The sequence below is a fragment of the Microtus oregoni genome, unplaced genomic scaffold, assembly GCF_018167655.1.
Source record: "Microtus oregoni isolate MIOR12 unplaced genomic scaffold, Mior012 000003F_ref0000135, whole genome shotgun sequence".
Classification (NCBI taxonomy): domain Eukaryota; kingdom Metazoa; phylum Chordata; class Mammalia; order Rodentia; family Cricetidae; genus Microtus; species Microtus oregoni.
Genome location: NW_024543062.1, coordinates 41,306,072 through 41,322,694, shown reverse-complemented (window position 1 = coordinate 41,322,694; position 16,623 = coordinate 41,306,072). Strand labels below are relative to the sequence as shown.

Genomic DNA, 16,623 nt, shown 5'->3' with positions numbered 1-16,623 from the left:
ACTTGTGTACCGAAGTCTTATTCCGGAATAACTAACTGGACTTGCTTAACCCTTGACACGTCTTCTTCCATATAGCAGTCAAAGAACACAAAGGCTGCCATCCACCACCTTCCACAAGTGTGGCCAGTGTTTGTGTGCCCCTGTGGAGTACCAACCTCTTAGGTCCTCGCTTTCTCTTGTTCTTGGAGAGGGTAGCAGAAGCTGGGTTACTTTATAGCTGAGGTCTTTCTGGATGTTTTGGTTGCAAATAGCTCTTGAGTATAGAGGACACAGAGACAATACTTTTGGTTTTGTTTTTCAAGACAAGATTTCTCTGTAGCTTTGGAGCCTGTCCTGGAACTAGCTCTTGTAGACCAGGCTGGCCTTGAACTCACAGAGATCCGCCTGCCTCTGCCCCTCCTCCAAGTGCTGGAATTAGAGGTGTTCATCACCACCACTTGGCTTCAGAGCCAATACTTTGATCAAGTACATGTGTGTATATGTAGCGTGCACACATGTGTCAGTGGAAGACTCTTGGTCAAAGTAAACTAGCCGCTAGCAAATAGTGCATATAGAACACATGTAGGCAAGTAGCCATGGTGACCGTAGAGGAGAGCTTGATGATGAGAGGAAAAGACCAATCCACTTCCTCAGCCCAGTTCTTCCCTTAGTCTATTCCAGCAAACCCCTCAAGGGCTACAGGGCACAGTGTAATTTCTGAGTTCGATTTCTCAGTCAGCAGAGTTTGGGAGTAAAAAAATGGTTGTTGGTTAGTTGGTTGGTTGCTTGCTTGCTTATTTAGACAAACTAAGAGACATCTGTAGTCACAGCAAACCTCGGAGGGAGCAACAGTACACACAGAGAATCTGGGGCAGGATATTTCGACTAGCAGAGGCCTGAGGAGCCCAGGTGCTGTGCTCAGTGCCTGCAGTTCTCTTTCCTCACATATTACCCTGTCATAGAAGGTTCCTGGACCAGCGGCTCTCTAACCACATCTGCAGATTGCCGTTTGCATCTTCATGCAGCGCTGGGGATTTAACCCAGATCTTCATACACACTCAGCGCTGCTCTTCTTATTTAGTTTTCCCTTCCCTTCCCTTCCCTTCCCTTCCCTTCCCTTCCCTTCCCTTCCCTTCCCTTCCCTTCCCCTCCTTCCTCTCCGTCCTCTCCCTCCTCTCCCCTCCCTCTCCCCTTCCCCTCTTTTTCCCTCCCTCCCTCTCTTTCTTCTTTCTTCCTTTTTTCCTTTCTTCTTTCTTTATTTCTTTTTATCTGTCTGTCTGTAATTGTTTGTTTGTTTATTGGGTTGGTTGGTTTTTTTAAGATAGGGTTTCGCTGTGTAGCCCTAGCTGCCCTGGAACTTGTTCCTTAGACCAGGCTAGCCGGGATCTCAAAGACCAGCTGGAATTAAAGGCATGCACTGCCATATCCAGCTTGTTTACTTTTGATCAGCATTTATTGTTATTGTTTTGGTTTTGATTGACACATCATCTTCTCCATTTAAGGAAGATACCTGTCTTCTAAATGCACACCTACCTCTGACAGTGTGTGTCTGCCCTGTGGTCCAGATGAGTACTTGGACACCTGGAACGAAGAAGATAAGTGCTTGCTGCATAAAGTCTGTGATGCAGGTGGGCCTGTCGCGCTGACATGTCACTGGGGGCGTGGAGGTGCACACATGATAAATAAGCCTGCTGCTTTTCCTTTATCATTGTAGGAAAAGGTTCTGCTCATGGCTTAGCGCTGCAGGTTAAACATTTCCACCTTTCTGCTCCAGAATAGGCATTGCACTTTAATTGCAGACACATCTTCCCATTGACAAAACGTTGCCCAGTGTTTGGCGTGCCTGTGTCATTAGTCCTGTACCTTCCCCATTTTAAAGATAGAAAAACTGAAACCTAGGATAAACAGACGAGAAGTGGGCCTCCAACTGATCTGACTCATAAGCCTTTTCCTAAATAGCAAAGTTTTTATTGTTAAAGTTTATTGTTTCACCAGGCTGGCATAATTTTGGGAAGGGGAGCTGGATAAATATATTTTAAATAAAAGGTTTTGAGACAGGATCTTACTTGTGGCCCAGGTTGTCCTGTAACTCACTACTGAAATTATAGGACTACATCTCCATGCTCAGCTCCATTAAAAAACGTAACTTATGTTTAGGAATCAAAATATAAATATGTTTTATGAATTCCCTACGAGGTTCTTCTCTTTTCTTTCCATTTTCTATTGGGAATACTAACGCATCCACTACGTTACTCTAGCATAGCTTCTGGTGTGGATTTAATGATTGCACCCCTTGGGTGTCATTGGTCATATTCTTTCCTTGGTATTTCTTGTATTGCAAATTAAATTTAGAAGGCTGATAGAATCCTGGTTTATTTTGGCAAGGATCTGGCAAAACCCCTTCATCCATTGTATAGTGCAGATGAATAAGAGTGGGGATTTTATTTTTGTAATATTCACCATGATAAGTATGAGTTGGGTTCTCGGGATCAATTCCAAGGCCTACACATGCCAGCGGGTTGATTTACTGCTGAGCAACATCTCTAACTCTCGGTTCTTTTAGAAATAGAGGCTTCCTATGCAGCCTGGCCTCCACCTTCCTGCCTCTACCCTCTGCCCCTCTGCCCCTCTGCCTCCCTAGTGCTGGGAATAAAGGCATGTACCACCATGCCTAGCTCCTTTCTGTCACTTCTTTGTTTCCCTAAAGCATAGCACATACAGGAAAGGTACACCAAGTGCTTGTGGCTTTCTGAACCCTGGCTGGATTGTTCAGCTTCCTCCCAAGCATATGCATTAACATGATGAATTCATGCATGCCATTGTGTCTGAGGTGCTGCAATTTGTTGCAGACAATGGCTTTAATTGGTGGTCAAATTATCATACCACTATGAAGTGAGCCCAGGCTGCCATCAGCACGCGCGTACACACACACACACACACACACACACACACACACACACACACACCCCACAGGGCATCCAAGAGGATCAGAAGAGGCAACAGATAACTCTGACAAGGGCAGTGAGAACTGAACTGAGGTCTTTTGCAAGTGCTCTTAACCTCTGAGCCATCTCTCTGTCCCCAGTGCTAAGGGAGATCCATTATTGGTGACTTAATTTCTATAGGATATGGCCCTTAGAGCGCAGCTAGGAAATACGCATTTCTGAACACTATCATTCTTCTAACATGTTGAGACAGCTGGCGGATTTTAGCCTGGAGAAAGTAATGTGGAAACTCCACTGGGCACAAGCATCTGATCAAGTATTTTTATTTCCTTTAATGACCTTGAGTCATTGCTGTCTGTTGGAAATAAGGATTCATCTGTCTACCGCCAAAATTAATTAGAGCTGAACACTGAACACATCCGATTGTTCTGGAACTGCTGCCACCTCCACTCTCACTTGAGCAGAAAAGCAGCGGGGCATGTGCCCCCTGTCTGTCTGCGCATGCCCCCTGTCTGCGCATGCCCCCTGTCTGCGCATATGTACTATGTATATGTTTCTGCTCAATTGCCCTTTTGCTACGCGGGTTTGGTCAAATGGGGCTCATTCTTGGGTCTAAGAAGCATAAAACTAATAATGTCCCTTCTTAATTGTCTGTAATTTGAGACAGTGAAGGAAGAAACAAGTTTGATTTTCCCTGTCCCTTTCCCTTTGGAAGTTAAGGTGCAGAAGCCATAAAGAAAATCCTGATGAGACGGGGCCTTTCAGCCTTTACAGAGAAGCTTTTTGCCTGTTTTTTTATTTGTTTGTTTCCTTTTAAAGAGTCATTGTTTTTAATTATGTGTATGTGTGGGGTGGTCTGTACATGGCAGCATGTGCCCAAGGAGGCCAAAGAAGGTCCAGTCCCTTGGAGCTTGAGTTAGAGCCGGGCGTGAGCTTCAGGATGTAGGTACCTGGAACTCAGACGCTCTGCAAGGACAGTACGGGCTCTTAGCCAGTGAGCCATCGTGACAGCCACCTGGGCAGTGTAAATGATGCTTTGACTTCATGTCACGTGTGTGCACACCTGTACAATTCAGTGTCCTTATCCACAGTAGCTGCATTCCATGAAGTCACCCCAGCTGTTGAATTCATGAGTCCTGAATCAGTCGTAGCTCCTAGGAGAATTCAGGACTAGCTTCCGACAAGCCCCTCTCATCAGAGGCCTTTGTCCCCCGCACAAACCCCTTGTCATGTGCGTTTTACTGTTTACTAGGTAGGTCTTGTGAGTCAGCACACAACTCAGACTCACAGAGCTTTATACCACACATGTTTTCTGGGCAGGACACACCAGACAGCACTACACATGGGGTCTTTTAAAACAAGGCCATCGGCAGATAAAAGCCCAAAGCTGAGAGAAGTGCTTAGGCCAGACTACAGCAAGGACGCTCACGTAGGCTGCGGACCTAACAGCGGGAGAATGCCTTACTGGAGCACATGGGGTTTGGGTTCCACGCCCAGGATTATCCTGGAAGGTGGGGGGCGGGGCGGCGAGAGGAGAAATCACTCTCTAGGAAAGTCAGACCGGAATGCTGAGGTCCTCCTGGAGAGCGAAGAGTGACTCCACACTTCGTGTGGTTCAGCCCATGTCCAGGGTGATGAAAATACCCTGCAAGTGTCAATAGGGATTGTAGTGAACAAGGACACTCATGTGAATCTGAACAATAAGAATGTGTGTTGGGCACTCAGTTCCCATACACCCATACTCCAGAAAACTGAGAAGCCAGGAAAATAGAGTAAGAAGTCAAGCCCTTTCTGTTTATTGGGAAGAGGTGTGTTTGTGTGTGTGTGTGTGTGTGTGTGTGTGTGTGTGTGTGTGTGTGAGAGAGAGAGAGAGAGAGAGAGAGAGAGAGAGAGAGAGAAACACAGACAGACAGACCCTGGTTCGTAGGTCAGACAGACTGTGAGACTGTGCCTGTTTCTGTGCTTTGTCCTCTTAACTGAGCACCCCAGAGCCTTTCAGGACGCCTGGATGTACTCACGTCCCCAGAAACTTCACTAGGTCTGTCTAAATTTTATTTGAAATCTGAATTTACAAGAAAAACAAAACAAACAACCGCCCCGCCAACAACAAAAACTAGCAGCTGTGCACTGCTGTGCAATTACAAATAATTAAACCTCCTAACACAAAGCTGTCTAGAAAGCCCACACAGCTCTCTAGAACAGGGTATGTTGGATGGTTTCCTACCAACAAGGAAGTGCGGGAAGGAACTCCGGAGTTCCTCAAACCCAGTGAGTCACCCTGTTGGCTGCCAGATGCAGCTGGGTGGGAACAGTGCACCGGGTGGACAGTGCATCTGTGTCTCCTGCTTCTTGCTGGTCACTGATCTTCTCTTGTCTCCCACAGGCAAGGCCCTGGTGGCGGTGGACCCTGGCAATCACACAGCCCCACGGCGCTGTGCCTGCACAGCCGGCTACCACTGGAACCCAGACTGCGAGTGCTGCCGCCGTAACATGGAGTGTGCACCTGGCTTTGGGGCCGAGCATCCCTGTACGGCACGGTTTTGTGTGTGTGTGTGTGTGTGTGTGTGTGTGTGTGTGTGTGTGTGTACTCTCCAACAGAGCCCTGCTGTTACACCCCTGCCCAGAGGACTTCCGGGGATTTGTCACAACTGTGTCAAGGGTGCTCCAGGCAGCCCGCTTGGCTCTGAGGAACCTTAGCATGGACTAAAAACCCAGTTTAGTCCAGCTTTCAACAGCACATGGGCAGTCATCCCGAATTCCCTCGCCCCCCCTCAGCTCTGTGCCCATGGGTCTCAGTCTGTAAAAACCGAGGCCCAGACAGTACAGTGCAGGGATTCACCAAGGCAGTAAACAGCATGCAGCATCTTAGAAGAGGGTGCACACCTTGGGACATGTTGGAAACTGACATCTACAGATATTGATTTCCAATGTAAAGAGTTCCTAAAGACTGGCTGTTGGGAGGTTATAGCTGCAATAACACGTTAAGAGCAGGCAATAGAGGGCTGGGGAGACATTGCTGTCTATACAGAGAATGCTTCACCAGCGTGCAGACCTAAGCCCGATACAAGAACCCACACTGAAAGCTGATCCCAGCTCCAGCAAGAAAGGAAGCCAGGAAATGCGAAGTCCTGGAGCAGGCTGGCCAGCTAGCCTGGGCAAAGTTCCAGCCAGCCACTGGACTGTGAAAGCCCTTCCCTCCAGAGCACTACTTAAGCTGACTGTTGGAACAGCCGTGCTCTTTCCTCTGATTGTGTGCACCCATCTTCTTTCCAGGCTGAATTGCCTCCTCCTCTTTGTTGGGAAGGCCTTTCGCAATCACCTCCTCTAGCCCTTCAAATAAGAAAGAGTAAGGACTACTTTGAAATTCGTTTAAAAAACAACTTGAATTGACTTGCATTCACAAAGTAAAAATGAAGGTCTTTTCTGGATTGAGCTGTCACCATGCTCATTACCGTATAACTGGCCACATGTTCATTTAGAGTTCACAGCTTTTGAACCCTGAGAGTAGGATTGCCCCATGTTTATATTTGGGCTGAGTGGCCCACGAGTGGTGCGCGTTATCAGAGTTCTCTCTAGCTCCTTTCTGAGTTGTTAGAATCGCTGCTGAGGAACACCTACAGCTTCAGCACCTGAGTGACACCCTTGCTCACAAAGTGATGTGGAGTTGTGTTAATACTCTGCCATCTGAGAACTCCATTGTGCCCTTCAGCTTTGCTGAAAGCAAAGAAGCAGAAATCCTCCGGTCTTGCGAAATTGCTTCTGAGAGCCAGCCCTTCTAGCGCCCAGATTCTAGGAAGTGGCCCAGAGCAGGTCTTCAGAGTATGCTTGCCAGTCTTTCACTTAAAGACATGGTTTTAAAGCCAGCGCACTTGGACAGGGCTGGGAAACTAAAATATTATTCATTTGAAGCCACACGGAAGAATGTATCTAGCCAGCACGGCAGGCCTCTGCATCAGCGCCCTGACTCATCCACACATGCTGTCAGGGAGAGTCAGCGGCAGGTTGTGAGCAGCGAGGCCAGCCGTCCCCACCACAGTCAGATCCCTGCGAACTCTGCAGCCTCTGTGAACAAGGGTGCTGCCCGCTGCCTTTCTGATTTCTGGAAGATATTCTTGAATGAAAAGGAGGACATGACTATTCCTATGAACAGTGGAGGAGAAGGTTATTGTAGATGAGAGGGAGCGTGTAGCCAGGCAGGGACATCTATCTGAGAGAGTTCACAGTGATCGTGACCAAGCTGTGCCATGTGAGAGAAGGGGCGAGAGACCTAGAGCCAGGAGACTTAGAGGCCAGGAGGGTAAAAGGGTAAAAAGAACCAGTGTGGCCAAAATCTCTGGATTATACAGAGAAGATCCTCTGGGGGAAGGGTAGCCCAGCTCCCAGATGAAGAGTTCAGGGTAGGAGGCGGGGTTTTGCAGACAGGTGGACCTGTCAGGTAGGTACAGAGGAAAGAGGAAGCTGCCAGAAACTGCTAGTGGCCAGAGTCAGCCACAGCAATTAACCTTTGTCCAGGGTTTGCCACCTAACAGTTCTCTATGCCTTGAACCCTTGAAAATGGTCCATTTTGACAGGTGTGTGGACTCACTCTTGAGGCTGGGGACATCCTGGTCAGTTTGTACAGTGCTCATCTGGCATGCACAGAGCCCTGTACTGATCCCCAGTACTGAATGTGGCCTGGTGTGGTGGTACACACTTGGTCCTAGAACTCTGGCACAGGAGATCAGACGTTCAAGGTCATCCCTAGCTACACAGTGAGTCTGAGACCTGCCTGGGTTACAAGAGACCCTGAGAAGACAAAGTCACTCTTGCCCGAACTTGTAGTATACTTGGATTCAAAACAAAGACCGTCCAGTGACCACACATTTGTTCTGGGTCAGCAGGGAAAGAAAAGCAGCCCAGGCAGCGGTGAGGGCAGCTTTGTGGTTACCAGTATTGCAGATCCTGGCTCAGTATAGTGAGAACAAGGTTTGGGTTGAGAGTAGATAGACGTGTTACCTCTTGTATTAGTGTGAGAAGCCTGCTTGTAAAACAAAGAAGGAAAATGAAGCCTTCAGGATATCACTGGTGGGCCAGAGTTAAACAAGAACCACCAAAAGTCAGGTGGATGGAAAGGAATGTCCCTGAACCCTCCTCAGAATCTTCTAAATTGCATTACTTTATTTTTAATTTGTAACTTTATTTGGTGTGTGTCTGTATGTGTATACACTGTAGCCCATTTGTGGAAGTCAGACAACACCTCTTGAGAGTTGGTTCTCTCCCTTCATCATGTAGGTTCCAGGAACTAAACTCAGATCATCAGACCTGGGGTCAAGTGCCTTTATCTCACCCACCCTTTGTTCATCTTTAAAAAACAAACTCTGTCTCTGTCTCTGTCTGTGTGTGTGTGTGTCTGTGAGAGTCTTTGTGTGTCTGTGTGTGTCTGTTTGTGTGTGTGTGTCTGTGTCTATGTGTCTGTTTGAGTCTTTGTGTGTCTGTCTGTTTGTGTGTCTGTGTGTGTGTTTGTGTGTCTGTGTGTATGTGTCTGTGTGTGTGTCTCTGTGTCTGTGTCTATGTGTGTGCGTCTGTGTGTCTATGTGTCTGTGAGAGTCTTTGTGTGTCTGTGTGTGTCTGTTGGTGTATGTGTCTCTGTGTGTGTGTGTGTCTGTGTCTGTGTGTGTGTCTGTGTGTGTGTGTGTCTGTGTGTGTGTGTGCCCCAGTGCTGGAGGAGGCCAGAGAACTCGGATGGATCCATGGAGTCGGACATTCCGCTGACTGATGTGGGTGCTGGGAAACACACAATGAGCCTGTGCTCATTGTTTATAAAGTTGTTTCGGTTAATGTTAGTTAGTCAATAGCCCCAGCATTATTAGGATTGTTACCTAGAGAGTCACACTGCCATATCAGTGTGGCCATGTATCTTATTTATTGCCAAATTACAGAAATCAAACATATACTTCCTATCAGGCATGTACCAAGAAATTTAATTTCTTATTGTTGATTTGTATTCATGAAAATAAACCCTAGACATGCTACTAATGTCAAAAGCCATCTGAAGGCTTAGCACTAGCCAACGGCCTGATGTTGGTGTCACGCTGTAGTCAGTATTGTCCATCTGTGCCTACCAAATCGTCATGTGCCCATTGCAATAACGATAGGAGACAAGGAAACCTGGCGGCATGTCTTATGATGGTAATTTAGCTTAGGAGAATGTGAGAGGTGAATCAAGCTTCCTAGGCAAGATCAGCTTCGGCTCTGAGGATGAAGGCAAGCCCCACACTGTCTCAGCATTCGCATTTACATTTTCTTGGAACACAGTCCAATCCAGTTGCCTCACGTATTGTCTCTAGTTACTTCTGTGCTGTGAGCAATCACAGCCTTTTAGGAGGAAGAGACTTACAGCGTTCCTCTGGGGGTAGGGGAGCGCGGTGACCGCCACACTCTGGAGCCTGGTGAAATGAGCTGCTCACCCCACTTGGCAGTGAATCCCCATTTCATTAGTAAGCGGTGGAATCAAGTGTTGGCAGGCATTTCAGTTATTCCGGGTTTTGAAATAATAACTTTTGTAGTAAATAGTGTCATATAGCCCATATCCAAAATGCTTGATACCATTTTTCACCCCTTCTCAGATTTTAGAGTAATGAGCTATTTTGGCGTTGGAAGAAGACGTTTCCCTTAAAGACAGGGATGGCACTGCATTCACCTGCAGCTCAAAGCTGATGTAACCGGAAGGCTGGAAATAGTCAGCCAGCAAAATTCAGCCTGGTAACACAGACGGGGAAATGTGCTGGAGTGAAGGCCAGGCAAGGCTGTACCTCGCTGGACGTCAGTGTAGTGGTGGCCTGACATGAAGCATTTCCAAACATAAGTCTGTAGACACTTCCTCCACCCTGGAGGAAACAGCAGGAGATACAGGGAGCCAGGCAGACCCGGGAAGACGGGGTAATTCTTCAGGGACACCATGCTGGCCCGTCTCTAAGTGTCTTGGCTTCTGTGTGTCTCTGACAGTGCGGCTCAACATGGACACGGTGTGCACACCCTGCCTCCTGGGCTTCTTCTCAGATGTCTCCTCATCCACAGCCACATGCAGACCCTGGACCAAGTAAGTGACCATGCAGACGCCCAGGGACCTGATCAGCTCAGCAGCTCTGGGTGGAAGGCGGGACGATTGTATCAGGTTAGCTTCCTCTCGGAAAATGTCTGTCGGTGCCTGGAAGCTCGCTTTGGTGCCACTTCTTAGATTCAGAAATATATGACCTCCAGTTCCAGCTTCTCTTTCTTTAACCTAACTTTGTTTAATTGAAACTTGTTTATGACTTCTTTGTCTGGGACAGAGGTGGAATGCACGGCCTCCAGATACGCTAGGCTTATCCTCTGTGCCTGAGCTGTGTCCGCAGCTGCCCCACCCTCACTAGTTTACTCATCTGTCTGTGTACATCTGTGTGCACTGTAAGTGCTTTGGCTTTCCTGAGTCATCTTGAAGCTCCTTACAAGCCAAATCACAGAGGTCCATCTGTGCCTTTGATTTTACCCCACCTGTAATCATCTTGATATTTCATTTTCATTCACCGATATTTTAATTCCCGGTTTGTTTGCTATTTTTGTTGCCGAGGATGAACCCAGGGCTTTGCACATATGAAGTTACCTGGTGATGTTTTTCTCCACTGAAATGGGTGTCTCTGCGGCTTCTTACAATTGCTGTGACTTCACTGAAGAAATACACCACCATTTATTTACTAAGGTCCCATTGCCGCCCCGGAAGCAGCTCTGAGTTTTCTGCCGGGATAAGTGTGTAGCGATCATGTGGTATACAGACCAAGCATCCTTTACCCAAATCCTTGGGAAATATTTCAGATTTGTTTTGGGTTCTGGCATGCTTTTAGCTGTGTCCTGAGAACTTTCAGGGAAGGATGCCAGGTCCAAACACGGAACTGCTTACGTACGGAACTGCTCACGTACTTCTTACACACAGAACCTGCAGGCGATCACACATTCTAAGTTATCGTGTAAGTAGAGCAAAGCTTCATGACGTCTGATTTCCAAGTTGAGGTTTCACATCGGTGCTCTAATAGCGTCACATCGGACTGTTGGGCTTTGGGTTAGGGACCCCTGACTAACGTATAGGGCAGTACTGCACGTGAGTTACGTGGGACAGGCTCCGAGCGCTTCACATCCTGTTGTTTAACACCAGTGCTAAGTGCAAGGAGCCTTCGGTTCCAAACATGTCTTTATTTCTCCAAAGCTCACATGACCACGAGCTGCTGCTGGTGTGTCTGCTTCTCCTCTTCCAAGCAGCTACTGTTTGCAGACAGCTGTCGCTATGCCGCCCTAGCACCCCACCGGCAGGATTACAGTGTAGACCACCGCACGCACGTGGCTCAACAGGTTCTTAGGAAACGCTGTTTCCCGATGCAGTGCACCCAGGTTTTATGTTAAGAAGATTGTATTTCTCATCTTCAGCATTTGAAGTCCTCTTTACATAAGTTCCTTCTTTGCTCTTGCCTGCTGTGTTCTCAGTAGTTCTCAGCATTCCCTGGGCACTCTGTCCACCTCTGAGGGCTTCTGCTCCCTTGGCAAGGCTGAGGAAATTATGTCTTCTCTTCCTGAAGGAGCTCCCAGTCTAGCTCAGGCTAACATTTCGTTTGTGGGGTTTTGAAAGTTAAAGTGTCGATCCACAGCATTGCCTGCTCTTTCCTCACAGCTGTTCCCTCCTTGGAAGACTAGAAGCACAGCCGGGGACGAATAAATCAGACGTGGTGTGCAGCTCTTCCCTGACCCTGAGGAAGTCACCCAAGGGTACGATGAGCAGAGGCTGTGGGGTGGTCCATGGTCGCAGGGGGGTCTCTCCAGAGTGACAAGCTAGTGACAGGGATTTGTTTGTGCTCTTCAGTTCATTCTGCCCACGATTGTCTTCGTATTATTTTCATTTCTCATCAGCATTTTATTTGTTTAAAAGACTTATTCTTTTTTTATTTTATGTGTATGGATATGTTAATACGCCTATGTTTGTGCACCACATACATGCATTGCTCCAGGAGGCAAGGACAGGGCATAGGATCCTCAGTCGTGGGCTGCTAGGAACCAAACACAGGTCCTTTGGAAGAGCGGCCAGTGCTTTTAACTGCTGAGCTGTATCTTCAGTCCCATCATTTTGTTTTGTCTACTTTTGAACAGTATGACATTTTTCTCTCTCTTTTTTAAAAAAAATTGTTTATTTTATGTATATGAGTGTTTCATCTCCATTTATGCCTGTGCATATCATGTATATTCAGTGCCCGAAGAGGCCCGAAGAGGGAATTGGATCCCCTAAAACAGGAGTTACATACAGTCATGAAAACACCATGTAGGTGCTGGGTATTAAATCTGGGTCCTCTGGAAGAGCAGCCAGGTCTCAAGTGCTGAGCCCTCTCTCCACCTCCCCTCCCAAATTCATTTTTTCTTTTCCTTTCTTCCTCCCTCCCTAACCTCCCTCCCTCCCTCCCTCCCTCTCTCCCTCCCTCCCTCCCTCCTTCCCTCTAGGTCTCTCTCTGTCTCTCTCTCCCTCTCCCTTTCCTCCCTCCCTCCCTCCCTCCCTTCCTCCCTCCCTCCCTCCCTCTTTTCCTCCCTCCTTCCCTCTAGGTCTCTCTCTGTCTCTGTCCCTCCCTCCCTCCTTCCCTCCCTCCTTCCCTCTAGGTCTCTCTCTGTCTCTGTCCCTCCCTCCCTCCTTCCCTCCCTCCTTCCCTCTAGGTCTCTCTCTGTCCCTCCCTCCCTCCCTCTAGGTCTCTCTGTCTCTGTCTCCCTCCCTCTCCCATCCCTCCCTCTCTCTTGTCTGCTGGAGATTTTACCCAGTGCCTTTCTACATGCTAGCTACTTGATAGCATTTTTAAAAGATGTATTTGTTTGTTTTTATTTATTATGTATACAACATTCTGCGTCCATGTATGCCTGCTGGCCAGAAGAGGGCGCAAGACCTTATTCTAGATGGCTGTGAGCCACCATGTGGTTGCTGGGAATTGACCTCTGGTAGAGCAGTCAGTGCTCTTAACCTCTGAGCCATCTCTCCAGCTGATATTCTTTTCACACCGAGTTAGGGGTGAGCTATAAATATAAATACCAATGCATGGTAGGAGTGATAGTCAGTGTGAGGGTGTCTATGTGAAGATTTTGATCAAGCCAAAAAAGGCAACTTGTTAGATCTGTCTGTGATTATCTGTGAGCATTTGTAGATCAAGCTAATCTAAATAATGGTTTTGAAAACTTGATAGAAAGCTGCTGGGTAGCAGAGGCTTCTGTTTGGCTTCTTTAGGTGAGAGACTGTGTGTGGGCTGCACCCCAGAAGCAAGCGGCTTGGGGAAAGACCTTCCCAACAAGCAGAGAGCGACAATAAGGCCATGAATAAGAATGGCAGCTGTTGAAAAATAAACTTAGCCAGATGAACCAGGACAGTGTGATGAATGGCATTCAACTCATTCTCAAGCAGAGATAGGACAATGGGCCAGGGCCGCCCTCTCCTGGAGGGGAGACCCCTGAGCAGGGTGGGTTACACTGTGGAGTGTGTCCTCTAACAGCTGAGAACTCTCTGAATTCAGGCTGGGAGCTCTTTACTTCTGGCTACCTAAACACCCACATCCGTGATTCTTGGGTTGGATTTATAGGACTTTATCATCTTTTAACTTGGCAAAATGAAATAATCTTTAACACTGTTTTCTTCCGACACAGAAGCCCAGATTTACTTGCCCAGTCTCGTCATTCTGCTCCTCTTCGTCTCTGTCATATTAGTTGCTGCCATCATCTTTGGCGTTTACTACAGGAAGGGATGGAAAGCATTGACAGGTATTGTGTTCACAGTGGCATCTGAAAAGTAGCCTTGAAGAAAAGAATATGGGTACCTTCCATGAAAGCATCATAGGCGGTGGTTCCTCACCTCCCACACTCGAGGCCAGGGAGATTAGAAGGGCATCCCTTGAGCAAGCTGGCTAGCTACATGACCTGTACTAATGAGCCTTGGGTTTCAGTGAGATATCCTGCCTCAGTGTGCAAGATGGAGGGTGACTCACGAGGATTCCTGGGGTCATGTGCACATGCGTGCACGTGCACACACACCACACGAACGACACACACATATGAACATGCATATACACATGCATGCACAACACACATACGTACATACATGAACATCCCATACATATATTCAAGCAAAAACAAAACCACAAGAATCCACAACTCCTGGCTTCAGTCTTCATAGTGACTGAAGAAAACGTTGAATTTTAATAATGGATGGGATAAAACTTTGCATATTTTTGTCACAGATACACCTTCTTTGTGCCCCTCTCTTAGTTATCTTGCTTTCTCTTATGCACAATAAGGTTTTGCAGGGAGTGAGAATGTGTGTGTTCTGCACCATGGCAGACCCGGGTGCGTCATAGGGATTTGATGGATTATTAGTGGGTCCTAGTTAGGTTTGTTTCCATGATAAACACCATGACCAAAAGTGACTTAAAAGGGAGAGACATTTGTTTGCTTGTCTGTTTGTCTTTACATCCTACACTTTACTGTCCAGAAATCAGGGCTCAAGCCCAGAACTTGGAGGCAGAAACTGAAGCAGAGGCCATCGAGATTGCCTACTGACTTGTTTCCCATGTCTTCATCAGCCACCTTTCTTTTCCAAATGTATTGTATGTGTATGGATGTTTGGTCTACATGTGAGTCTTGTACCACATGCATGCCTGCTAACCTCAGAAGCCAGAACATGGAATCAAATCCAGTGGAGCGAGACTTACAGATGATTGTGAGCCTACATGTGGATGCTGGGAATTGAATCCAGGTCCTCTGGAAGAGCAGTCAGCGTTCTTAACTACAGAGACATCTCTCCAGCTCCTCAGCTACCTGTCTTAGACAGTTCAGGCCCTCCTGCCCAGGGCTGGCATTGCTCACAATAGGCTCTCCCTCCCACATCAATCAGCAATCAGTGTCCTTAGACAGTTCACAGGTCAGTCTGATGGAGGCAGTTCCCCCGGTTGTGGGTCCCTCTTCCTAGGTATTTAGGTTTGTGTCAAGTTGGCGAAAACTAACTTTGACAGTGTTTTTCCCTTTAGAGATCAGCAAGTTCTGTTGTTAAAAAGTAAGATGCCTTCAGTGTGTTTAAACCAGTTAATTTATTAATTGGCTGGATGACTTCCACTCCTGTGCTGGAGACTGAACCCAAGTCTTTTCTTCTGTTAAGCAAGTACTGTCCCACTGAGCGAGGCACATACTAGTCTTGTTGCACCCCCACGCTGAGGATGGACCCCGGAGTTTTGTGCATGCCAGGCCAGCTTTCTGCCACGGAGTTTCAGCCCCAGCCCTGGCTGAATTATAACCAAATACTGTCACTCAGGAATGCTAATACCTTCTGTGACACTTACAGTGGTATATTTATGTAGACTCATCTAAAATGGGAGAAAGTCAATACACAAAGGAAGAGAATGAAATAGTGATGGGCAGGGGCAGGAGGAAGGAAATGGGGAGGTGCAGGTCAAAGGCTACAGCAGCAGATGTATAGGACAGTCTAATACGTTTGCTAATCGAGTTGATTTTGGCAGTTCTTGCCACATACAGGTCACCATTTAACATGTTGGATAAGTTAATCCATTTTATTATAGTAACAACTGTACCGTCTATATTTATCTTATAGCATCATACTGTATAAGCTAAATATATAAGTTAAAATTTATATTAAAAATAAGTAGAAAATTATTACATGTAGTTATATCTTTGCTTTTTTTCCAGCTAATTTGTGGAACTGGGTCAATGATGCTTGCAGCAGCCTAAGTGGAAACCAGGTAAAAGTGTTTACTGCCTTGTTTAAGTCCTGCTATAGTCTCTAGAGCTGCAACTGGCTGGCTGTGAGCACACTGCCTACCAGGCAGTGAAAACTGTGCCGGAGCTGATCCCTGTTCAGTAAGTTAATGCCCATTGTCTTTATCCCGCCCCATTCCCACACCTTCCCTCATCCCAGGCTGGACACCGAATGGTCTTTACTCGTACCAGGCAAGCGTACGACCCCTGAGCCAGACAACAGTCTTCATTCCAATTCTGTTGTCTCTGTGTATGTATTTTGGACATGATCACTTAGAGCAGATTCCGAGGAGGAACGATCTACGACTTTCCTTTGTTCTGTAGTTATTTAATAAATATTCTCCTTTGTCATAATTTCAAAAATTATTGAAAAATATTAAGACGCTTGCAAAGAAAGGCCTGATGCCTGATGCTCAAATTCATCAGTAGCTCACACTTTATCACACAGATTTAGTCTTTGCTCTTTCTGTGTGTGAACCAAGTGAGTCTGGAACCACTTCAGAGTGAAAGGAGATTGGGAATTCCTCTGTTCTTAAGTGTGTAAATGCACCTTCCTTAAGAATAAATAGTCTCTGTCAAAATGGAAAAATAAACAGAAACAAAACTGGGACTGGAGCGATGGCTCAGTGGTTTGGAGCACGCACTTCTCCCCAGAAGGCTGAGTTCAGTTCTCAGCACTCACAGCTCACAGCCACAGGTGCTCACAGCCTGCAACTGCAGAGCGAGGGGATTCTATGCCCTCTTCTGGCCGGCTAGGACAACTAGACCCAGATGTGCACACGTGAACACCACACACACACACACACTAAAATAAAAATAAATCTTTTTAAAAAAGAAAACAGTGGATGCTCGTGTTCCACTCACTCTCTCCTTTAAAACAGGTAAGTAGGTAAGGAAATTAATAACT

The 16,623-nt window shown here is 46.9% G+C and overlaps 1 protein-coding gene across 2 annotated transcripts in view; it reads left to right on the top strand.

Moving 5' to 3' along the window:
- Tnfrsf11a (TNF receptor superfamily member 11a) overlaps positions 1-16,623 on the top strand; it is an 82,478-nt gene that overhangs the window by 49,217 nt on the left and 16,638 nt on the right. Inside the window, exons 3-8 of one of the 2 annotated variants that reach the window (XM_041648977.1) lie at positions 1,482-1,607; positions 5,308-5,451; positions 9,909-10,002; positions 11,602-11,696; positions 13,599-13,712; positions 15,648-15,700. In XM_041648977.1, coding sequence (XP_041504911.1) covers positions 1,482-1,607; positions 5,308-5,451; positions 9,909-10,002; positions 11,602-11,696; positions 13,599-13,712; positions 15,648-15,700 — 626 coding nt within the window. The remainder of the gene's footprint in view (positions 1-1,481; positions 1,608-5,307; positions 5,452-9,908; positions 10,003-11,601; positions 11,697-13,598; positions 13,713-15,647; positions 15,701-16,623) is intronic. The other variant, XM_041648978.1, reaches the window with a different exon arrangement.